The sequence below is a fragment of the Phalacrocorax carbo genome, chromosome 10 (genome assembly GCF_963921805.1).
Source record: "Phalacrocorax carbo chromosome 10, bPhaCar2.1, whole genome shotgun sequence".
Taxonomy (NCBI): Eukaryota; Metazoa; Chordata; class Aves; order Suliformes; family Phalacrocoracidae; genus Phalacrocorax; species Phalacrocorax carbo.
The window spans coordinates 8,934,169-8,945,421 of NC_087522.1; the positions used below are offsets into that span (position 1 = coordinate 8,934,169).

The 11,253-nt window shown below is 42.3% G+C and overlaps 1 protein-coding gene across 2 annotated transcripts in view; it reads right to left on the reverse strand.

Annotated features, from left to right (window-relative positions):
- The window catches only part of METTL9 (methyltransferase 9, His-X-His N1(pi)-histidine), a 20,283-nt gene extending 13,317 nt beyond the window's left edge, over positions 1–6,966 (reverse strand). The window contains exons 1-2 of one of the 2 annotated variants that reach the window (XR_010374625.1): positions 6,608–6,966; positions 1,940–2,130 (exon numbers count right to left, since the gene is read on the reverse strand). Coding sequence is in view for 1 of the 2 variants with exons in the window: in XM_064461727.1 (XP_064317797.1) it covers positions 1,940–2,130; positions 6,608–6,781 (365 nt within the window). In the remaining variant the exon portion in view is untranslated. The remainder of the gene's footprint in view (positions 1–1,939; positions 2,131–6,607) is intronic. The other variant, XM_064461727.1, reaches the window with a different exon arrangement.
- Positions 6,967–11,253: the final 4,287 nt, after the last annotated feature.

The window sequence follows — 11,253 nt, forward strand, 5'->3', positions numbered from 1 at the left end:
TTGTCATGTTTGCAGATTTGAATCTCTGCCATATACCTTAAAAAAAAAAAAAAGAAATAGCAGAGAAAATAAAATGGCTGCAGACACACAAGTATGCACAATGAATGAGGAATAGGATATGAAACTAGGAGGGAAGCCAGGGAACAGATTTACAGAAAGGATGGGGGTAACACTGCTGGAGTGGCAAAAAAGATTTTTTTTAATTTTATGTTACAATGGCTTGTGCTAGTATCTGCAGATCTTGCACTCAACATGAGTAACTGTGGAATAGGAAATAGGCAACTCATTAAGGAATTGGGTAGAAATGACAGTTGGATTCCTTATGGATCAAGTCGATGACATACCCGCCCGTAACTGTTTGAAGACTACATAGTGACAGATTTCAGCTGTCACAGCAGAATTCAGAAGATGAAAGAGTTAGGAGAACAAGCAGAGGAAAAAGAACTGGTCAGTAACAGACTGAAGGTAGATAAATATTACTCTTTAAACTAATGTTGGATAGCAGGTTAAACTTAAAAGACAATGAACAGAAATCTTTTATGTTCAAGGGGAAAAAAAAGCAAACAAAGATAAAAAGAGTCAAAGAATCGAATAATGTGAAAAAGAGGTGGCTAGGAAAGACTCACTGTACTAAACAAACAAACAAACAAGAAGGGTAGAGTATACAAAGTCATATAGAAGAAACTAAAGCAGGATATTAAATGTATAAACAGAATACAGCCAATTTAAGTAGAGCCCCCTTGCAGCACACTTGTGTCAGTCCACACTGTATAATTGGCTCATAGCTATTATTCCTAACAGCACTACAAGGTGTTATTCAAAGCACTGGAGAGCCTTTGAAAAAAAAAAACTGGAAGAGAAAGGAAGAAAAGGAGACCAAAGGAACCTTTTATATAAAGCTACAAGTAACTAAGAACACCACAGGGAAGCTCATAAAGTCATCTAGCTAGAAAATAAGAAAAAAAAATATTTTTCTAGCCTTAGTAGACAGCCACTGTCCTCAGATGAGACTACGCAGAAGTATATTTTAGGTGCAGAGGTGGAGTTGGTGGAGAAATCGGGGAATGTAACAAAATGCATTCTTCATAAGGTCAGAACTGACAAGCTGTTAAACATATGTCTGAATGGGGTGACCTGGACACAAAAAGGTACTGACTTTTTGGGAAAAAAATACTAAAGCACCCAAGAACAGCTAGGTTCCCTTGCAGCCACAGAAAAGACTGATGCAATAAGCCTAGCACAATACTGATTTATAAACTTCTTTTCCTGCCTTCCTGATGTTTCACCAAACATGCTACATCAGCAATTATGTGTTCAAGTACAGCTTACAAACTGATGTGAAATTAAATTTTACAGAATAAGCAAAAGGACAGAATTCTGCTCCACGTTAGTGTTACAAGACACAACAGTTCAGTGCCAACTTCTGCACTGTTCAGAAATCTGTCTAGGTTTGCAGTGGGTATGCACACACACTCTGCTAGAAAGAGTTTTCGAGGCATACGTAACTGACTGGATACAGTCACCTACCACTAGGACAATCACAACAGTAACTGATATAGACATAGCAGTAGGTAAAGACCAAGGGGAGGTGGGGGGAAGAAAGCAGAGGGAAGAGGAATACATTGTCTAACACAAAGAGAGCACTCTCTTATTCAGAAGGAAATTAATACAAATAATGGTTATAAATTACAGTTAGAGTCTTCCAATTATCTCTTATTAATTGCTATTACCTCCTCTGTCCCCCCCATGCTGCAAATGGTGTTCTTCAATTAAGAAGGTTGGGTGTGAAGAGCACAGTCAGACATTTCAGATCTGTTAGACTGGCAAAGGGAAAGCTACAAATTTAAGAAAAGCTGACAGATCAAGGGGTAGGGCTGAACACTGGAAAACTCTAAATCCAAACTGTATTTACTTGACCTAAGATTGACTTTTCACTTACCCATTGATAGATGTTCTAGACATAAAGAGGCTAAAAATTGAGGACACAAAAGAGTGATAGAGCTGGATAAACAGCCAGCCTGATTTCTCAATGCTGTTGTTTAAGAAGATCTGTGTTCCTTGGTCAAGGTAACTCTGGACAAAAATAGGCTGAAGGGATTCAGACAACTGTTCTGTGTTGCAGACATACCACTAGAGAAAAAGATAAAGGACCATTAAAAAATTCAGCAACATAAAACCAAAAGTCGTTAAAAAAATTGAATACATAGAAGGCTATTATCAATTTCCATAAATATAAAAATTTAGTTTTTCCTACAGACTTCTCAACAAGCTTCAGGATTAATTTAACTTAGAATTGAATTGTAATCAAGTGCTAAGAATGGCTAAGAAATAATGCTTTTATTTTTTGTCTTAATCATTACCCTGTAGTTGAAGAATTTTAAAAAGTAACTTCCCTAGAAAGCAAACACAGGTCCTCTATGGACTAGCAGCATGCTGATAAAATAGTATGACGTGGGATAACATTGTTTTCTATCTTCTAATTCATTCTCAACTTTTCCCCAGGCATCCTCTGAAAATAAATCTGCAAGTGCATTTCCAATATTTTTCAAGGAAAAGAGACAAAGAATACAATCGATACTTGAGACAACAGCTTGTCTGTCTTATAGCACTGCTGGACTATGTTTCTTCACTTACCAGTACCAACAAGCAGGTCCACAAGTCTTTCAAAATGATTATGTCTATGAAGCTGCCTCCCAACATCTCTGCTAAACAAAGGAGCAGGTTCCCACATCTAGGAAGTCACCAGTATCAGCTGAAAGGCAGTTCTATACTTCTATATTGGTAAAATATAAAGCCCAAGCTAAAATGGGCCAATGATTCCTTTTGACTTGTGTTACCTGGTAACAACCAATCCTATACAAACTAACTCTGATATGCAAGCTATTGTTCAATTAATTGTGAAGAAAAAGGATGCTACTTTTTGATATCAAATCTAGCTGGAAAAGTAGTGTTTTATGATCCACGTGTAAGGCATGTATAAACTCTGTCTTTAACACCCACTTTATATTATTTTAAATGTAAAGAACTTGTGCAGACAAGGCAAACCCATAGAAATTCTGAAATATTAGGACACTTATGGCCACCTTCTGCACCTCCAGCAAATGCCTCTAATGCTGCAGCATTCTGGAATGTCAGCACTGATACTAAAATTCAAAAGGTTGCTCATTGCTAGGTTGCAATGCCAAGCTAAGAACCCCCTCCACTCAATATGCAGAAGTTACAAAAAAAAAAAGTTTTAAATGTAATTTTAATTAAGAATATTGCTGTTATTTTTCACTCTCCTACACTTAGAAAGTCATGTCAGCCCTTCTCACAGAATCTCTAATGCCATGTGTCTGTTTTCTAATATCAAGAATCATTCCCTACAATTAACACACCCTTATCTCCCCCGTAGATCTTGCAATAATGTTCCCTAATCTGGCTGCATGCATTTATTGTGTGGATAAGCAGTTAAGAGTATCTTAAAGAGAAATAGGGAGTTTTAACAGAATCTTGTAAAAAATGCACATAGAAGAACAGCAAATAGTCAGCTGGGGTAACTCCCCAATGATTTAACACCTAACATTGTGTCTATAACCATACTATGCAAAATGTATGCTCCTATTCTGATCCCTTCATGTTTGTTGTACCTTGTTGCAAGTGAAACAGTCACTTAATTTATGTTTACATCGTGTTCAGTACAATGGGACTTCCAGTCACTGCTGTAATACAAGTAATAATGGGACAGGATTCTTATGCCAGTGCCCTGCTGCTTCACAATAATAGTGCCACCAATCAGAGGGGAGTAGGTAGCTGCACCAGGATCATTATGCCCAATTCATAAACAGGGGCTCCATCAAACACTGACCCAAAGGAGCAAGGGAGGTCAAGACCTTTCAGCTGAGAAGCGAGCATATGCCTGCTTAGGTTTACTTTGAAAACCACTTGCATAGCAGGTACATTTCTGGCAGAATCAGGCTCTCAACTGTACTTTCAAACACATTTATAGTTAGCAGAGGTAAGTGATCCCTTCCTCTAAAAAAAAAAAAAAACAACAAAAACGGATCTTGAGCAAGTCTGTCCCACATGATGGAGCCTGGCACAGGGATCCCCGAGACTGATGATTTACCAGTTTAGGTTTTTTCTCCCTGCAGCACAGTGGTACTTGAATAAATCAGCATAGACAGTGATTCCCAAAAGAAATCCTTAGCAAGTTGTGAAAAACCACTAAAGCAGCAGCCTGTGTACTTTGTCCATGCATCTTCAGAAGCCAATTTCAAGAGCCTGGCAGAAGCAGGCAATCCCATGGAGCTGAGCAGCAGGCTGGGATATGAGTCAGGTTCATTCACGAGGCTGCTGCCCACCTGCACTGGACAGGTTTGGAGTGGCTCAGATGATCTGCCTTGTGTTGCCATTTGCAATCCGGAAGAAAATGTATCCAACTACCAAAGCTCTGGGAAACACAGGTTTTGTTCCATAAGCTATATGACTGCATACATACCGCACCTGAGCTCATAAACCTTGGTTCTGCACTGAACTCTCTGACCTATAGTTCCAGGATCTGATCATGGAAAGCAACAGTCCTACAATTCTTGTCTTTAATTCTTGACTTCTAAATATTTATATATATTGTCATAACCATTATCAGGATGATGATGGTGACAACTGTGAGGAAAAAAGCTTGTTTCCAGAAATTAGGCTTTGTTCACAGATCTCTAATTTCTTCTTCACCGTTAGTCTTGATGATTAGGTTATTGGCAACTACCTATATAATACCAGTGAACACTACAAGTGATCGCAAACTATAAGGGGGGGAGGGGGGCAAAAGGTAACACAGGATAAACCCAATCCAAACTGCAAATAATAAAAGCAGTGAAAGACAGCTTAATTCTGGAACTACTTCCTCAGAACAGAAACTGCTTTTGTTTTCCTCCATGTACAATATATGAAGAACCCTTTTCAGGTCACTAGTTTCATGACAGAAAGTCTATCGCTGTCTTATAGCACAATAATAGAAAAACTACAGCGCAAAAATCTGAAAAGATGTGTTACAACCTTTGTTATAATAAAAATTGTTATTATTGACAATTTTTGCCTTATATTACTGAAAGGAAGAAAATGTTCTTTTAGCTAACTTACATAAAACTAATAAAGTCTGTTAAATATCAGAGAGTGAAAGCACCTGCTGCCTCAACATGCAATCCTTACTTATGAGTGAACCCACAAACTCAGTTATCATAAAGCTTCCTAAACTTACTAGATAATCAATACTTTAGGTTTAAAATCTAGATCCAATAAATTTGAAATGGAGAGTATCCACTGCAGACCATCTACCTGTCAAAGACATAATCATCTCCACAACACACTTCCTCGGTTGACTTGTCTTTCTAGTAGTTTTTAACACCACAGAAGACTTTCTTTGTTGCCAGAAGGAAGTTTGTTAAGTAAACCTAAATTCTGCTTCTCTTTGTACTTATGTACCAAATGATCCAAACAGCAGACCATATTCATTAAACCCCAATAATACATTCACTGAGTAGCAAGATTCTGGGTGTCAGTGCCCACCCAGAGCATACCAGTAATGCATCAGCTTCAGGAATTATAACGCATAATTATGTTCTTCCTTTCTACAGCAGTCCTCAAGTACTTCTGCTATGTCTTGTTCACTACCTCAGCTCTGTATCTTTTACTTAGAATAAGTCAGTATCTTCCTTCAGTACTAAGAGGTTTTATGAGCTCTTCCAAACTCCTGTCAAGATTTCCAGTAGCATTTTGGTAAGACGTAGTGCAGATCTGAGCATATTCCAAGTGCAATCATATCACGTAACCACTGCATAGCAAGGGTACGGTCCCTAACTCCTCCACAAAGTACCGATCCACATGCCTGTACTGCCCAAATATAGCACTAACCTTTTATTGCAGCCGTATCACATTGCAAACTCATTTCTAGTTTGTCATCTACTGCTGTTCCAAGGCCTCTGTGAGCTTTGCAGTTTCCCAGTCGCTCACTTTATTTTCCTCTAGACACACGAGTGTTAATTAAAACCTCTCTGTGATTACAAACCCACCCCACTCCACACCACCTGCAAACTTCATTCAAGTGCTGTTTACTCACAGAGCTCACCAGGAAAAACGCAAGACGAAGGTTTAAGCCTCTCACAGGCGGCTCTGGCTCCCGCCGCGGCGCCGCCTCCCCGTCCCGGCGCTCCCGCCGCGGGGACCCTGTCGCGCCGAACGCCCAGCCCGCAGCGCGCCCCGACCGCTGTCCCCCGGCGGCTCCTCAGCGGGCTCCGGGACGGATTTCACACGGCGGGCGCACCTCAACTTTCTCACCGCGGGGAAGGACCGAGCTGTTACCTCTCTTTGTCTGGCGCTGCCCGGCCCGTCGCCCCCCTTATCCCGCACCGGAGTCCCCCGCCCCCCGCGGCCGGCACCTCAGGTCGCCCCGGCGGACGAGGAACCCCTCACCCGCTGCTCCCCGGCTTCCCCGCGGGCCGGCTTCCCGGGGGCGGCGGGAGGGAGGCCCCTGTGCCTGCCGGTGTCGGGGACCCCCCGCCCAGCCCGGCCCGGCCCCGGAGAGGGAAGGCGGGGTGGGGGAGGGGAGGGGCGGCTGCCTCCGGGGCTGTACCTGGTGGCTCTCCCTGGCGCCCGGGGCTGGCTGGCGGTGGCTGCCCATCATATTCACGTAGAGTGACCTGGATAAAGGGCTCCTCAGGTACCTGGCAGGGCCAGACCACATCCTCCTCCTCAGCACCCACAGGAACAGGGTGTAGCAGCCCAGCCAGCCCAGCCACAGTCTCATCGGGGGAAGGGGCGCGAAGTCACCCCCTCCTGCTGCCGCCACCTCCCCTCTCCATGGCAGCGGCGGCGCCGGCAGCACGCAGCTCGCCCGCCTCGGCTCCCCTCCGGGGCCCGTACACACGCTCGGGGCGGAACGCGCGGCGCCGCGGCAGCAGGGACCAGCCGGACGGCTTCACTGAGGCACGCCGGGGCCTGGCGCTCACCCGCTCCCTCCCTTTCTCTCGCCAATCACAAGGCAGGCGGGGCCGTAGCGCGGCACGAGTCGCCCCGCGGGGCGCTGCGCTCAAATCGGGGCGGGGCGGGGCGGGGCGGGGCGGGACGGCGGCGGCGGTTTTTCCATACCCTCCCTACTCCCCGCTTCGGTCACCGGTGGCGGGTGAGCAGGCAGGCAGCTCCCCCCTCACAGGGGCTCGCGCCGGTTACCTCCGGCGGGCACGTGCTCGGCGACGCCCTGTCACCTAGGCTGCGCGTGCGCAGAGCGCCGCGGGCGGGGGAATGAGGGGAGAGAAGGAATGGCCGCCCATCACCCCCATCCTTGCCGCGTTCTTGGCCCCTCATCCGCCTTGGCATCACCCATGCACTGCCCTGGTAGTTCAGCTTAATGTTGGTCAAGAGCACCGTCCTGGAGTTAGTGCCTTGCTTTAGCTAAGGTTCAAAATTCTGGGAGCAGTTCAACGATTTGAGAAATTCTTGGCTGCTACAACACTAAGTGCTGAAAGTTTGAGGTGATACTTCATGTAGAGCTGTGTTTGGTCTCTGTTATCTTCAGATTTTTCCTGTACACAGAAATTTGAGGTCAATAGGCCTGGCAGAGGTGATGCGATTCCTAAAAACACCCAAAACCACAAGCATTTAAAGATAAATTGGGTCACTACAGGGTTTGCCCTTCAAAAGGGTCTTACACCTGCAGATGAAAGACTACTACAAGGGTCTGAAACACAAAATTTGGCTTCAAGCCCTCAGACATGGCAATTTTTCTTGTAAACAATTATTTTGCAATACCTCAGAGTAAACCGTACTGCCCACGTGGAATTTCTGCAACATTTTGTTTTATAAAGGCTTCATTACAATACTTAGAGTTTTGGCTCTGTGTCAGAAGCATGGGAGGGTCTAAGGCCCTCAGTGCAGAACTTCTTTAGCTGAAGCTGTGGGATGTGCATGCAGAGGAAGGAGAAGTCATCGTGTAGGCAGGAAAACAAGACCTTCAGAGCGAGGCTCCTGCATCCTATTTCTGTGCACGGGGATGCAGTGGGGTGTAATGGAGACAAGCGGTTAAAAATGTATCCTTAGTGCAATGAATACCCTACAGAGGAAGGCTAACCTAGAACAAACAATGCTGATCGGAACATTTTAATCTGGGACTGGTCAAGCTGGATGAAAAGCCGGAAGATTTTCAATACAGTAGTATGTGCCTTTGCTGGAACAAAAGCCATAGTTACTGCAGGTGACATAGGTTATTTGTGCTAATAGCACAGAAGGTGAGGAATACTGTATCCGATTGAAACTAAAAGAAAATCTAGACCAAGCCTACCTCACTAATCAAATTCCAGCTGAGTATGGCATCAGGGCTATCATCTCTAATCTCAGAAAAATGCTTCCTGACAACCACAAGCAATTGGCATATTTCCCTTTGATCAGATTTGAAAGGCTGGAGCCCAGCCCCTTAATTTCCTGGTAAGGATGACGCTGGAAGTCAAGCCACCCTGGGATCCTGGCTTCTACCTGGAAGATCCTCTGATCAAGCACTAATCACATCCAACCTTGCTTACCCTGGGAAATCAGCAAAACCAGAGCAACAACAAAATATTGCCAGAGGATTTTCCTGTTCAGTTCATTTTCACTGACATTTAACCTCCTTGAGGAAAGTTTTTGACATGAGAGCTTTAGACAGTTTTCCACATGAAGATTTGTTTTTCTCCAATAGCTAGATGGGCTAAGATGCCTTTTTGGTCTATTTATTTTTATGTGGTTTGGGATTAGGACTCTCCTTTCTATGTATGTTCTTGATGGTAAAGACAGATTACCTTATTTTTTCCCTCCAGGAATAAAAACAACTTTATAATCAAAATCCAAAATGACAAAAGCTAAATTTGCTGCTTTTTGAACAGACATCTGCTCACAGTGTGTAAACCAATAAATAAAATTGCTTCAGGTTAGTTACATGTTGTTCACAGGGGAACATATCTTAATTTTATCACATGTAGACTACAGATAATTAATCGCATACCAAATAAATTAGAAAATACTCTAGCTTTTGTCTGCATTGTTAGTATACAACATGGGCATGTTTTACTGAGATTTTTCAAAGTTCCTACCCAGTGTTACATTTGTCATTAATATTCTGCTGCAGTAGTTGTATACTAAGCACATTTTTCTCCTGACAGGCTATGAAGACCACGCTATTCATGCATATTTAGGTAATAAGTTTGATGTATTGTAATTTGCATATAGGCTGGTGGAATTGTAACCAATTGCTGGACAATCTCAGAAAACTGTTGTGTAAGTGTATGCATATGTCATTCAAAGCAATTAGTGTGCTGGGTGAGGATTTCCAGAAAAAAAGGGATCTCTTTTTTCCTACTTTCTCCTCAACTATTTAGGTAGTGTTTCTTCTTTCTTTTAGTGGAAATTTTCTATAATCAGTTGAACACCTAGGGTCCCAAAGGTCCAAACCATACACGGTTTGAACAGCTACCTAGGAAGGAGATTTTTTATCACACTGCGTTTCCTTTGTGGTGATCACAAGGAGCCTGGTCTTCTGGAGCAGAACTCACAGCGACAGGGTTGGCTCCACAGCCTCCTCACTTATTCTAGGATGTAAATCTGCCATTTTCTCCATCAAGTACAGCAATGAAACAATTTTCCCTTCTATTATTTAAACAACAGTACGAAAGTGATTACCAAAAAGAGGTCTTTAAGATAAACAAATATAGATATCTATCTAAAATCCTTTCTCCCAAAGGTAACCCAGGAAGCCCAGTTGTGGGTTTCTCCAGCTGTCTAAGACAACTCCCCCCAGTCTCCCTTGTGTGTTCCTGTACAAAACCAGCTAGAATTCTTTTGACTGCATGTATTACTGAGCTCTTTCCTGAGCTGGCTTCATTCTGTAAGAAAGAGCTCAGAAGTATTTGTGGAGATGTAGCTTATCTTAGCTGTTCCTTTCCCTTCCAGCTTGCCTTTCCTGACAGCGCCCATTAGGCTGTACAACCATATTCAAATGTAAACATCCTACTAGCCATGTCAACACAGTATATTCATGAATTACTGAGCAGTTCCAAAATCAGCACAGCAGGAGACTGGGAAGGTCGTTCTGTACAAGATGAAACCAGAGTCAGGCCTGTAAGCTCCACAAAACATCAATCTGATTTTTTCCTACTTAAAATTAAATATGCTTTGTTGCAATTTCTTCAGTGTTTTCACAACCGTATATTGTATTACTACTATATTAGGCTAACATTCTTTCATGTCTAGTAGATAACATCCTTTTAAATCTAGTAGGCACTTTTACCAAATGATTTTCAATAAATAAAATTCAGTGTATTACGGTCCAAATTCTCAGAATTTATAGCGAAAGTCTAAGAATGGGATTCGAGCATCAAATTTCTCATTCCCTGAAGTTATCACAGCATTTCATATTTTACATTATACACACTTAAATCCTCTTTATCAGTTATGAGACTATTTTAGACACTCTTAAATCATCAAGATTAAATTGGGGCATTTTTCCAGCAGCAGGATCTCAAGCTCAGATACTATTAGTTAATAAGGAGAGAAAGCAGACAAACCAGCTGTTGCAAGACACTGAACTTTTGCTTTTGATCATCCTTTACTTGATTCATGGCCCAAAGCAATCATGTAGGTTTAGAAGAGGATAACAAATTTTAGTGCATGACAGAGAAATGGAGAATAAGCAATGTCAATCATCACATACCAACCTTCTATCACTACCAGTGGAGTTAAAAGCAATTTCCCAGTCCTCTTTCGGATTGACCATTGGTGTGATGACACTTTTTTTTTCTGGCCTTATGGCAAGAGAAATAGGACAGACAAATGTGGAATAATAAATTCTAGTAATTTGCAAAACTATTAATATTTCACATATTAAAGAATTTGTCTTGTATTTCTCAGATTTGTTTTCTAAACGAGTTTATCCTACACAGTTAACCTCTCATATCTTAAGGCTGTCTTGCTTAGAAATCTTTGACTATTTACTTTTCCTGTCTTAATTCTAAAGATGCAGCAAGTTCATAGAGGCTGTTCAAACTGTGCCTTCAGTCACATCACCCCTTACTCCTTTCTTATTTCAATAAATAAAATGGTATCTTTACCAAATGTTTTCCAGAAAATTCTGATCATTTCAAAGAATTCTTGGGATAATTTTGACTCTTAAAACCATTTATTAGCTTTCCTGTTGCATAGCACAGTACTCTCCCAGTTGTGCACTATGTTCTGATAATATTACAACTAAGTAAT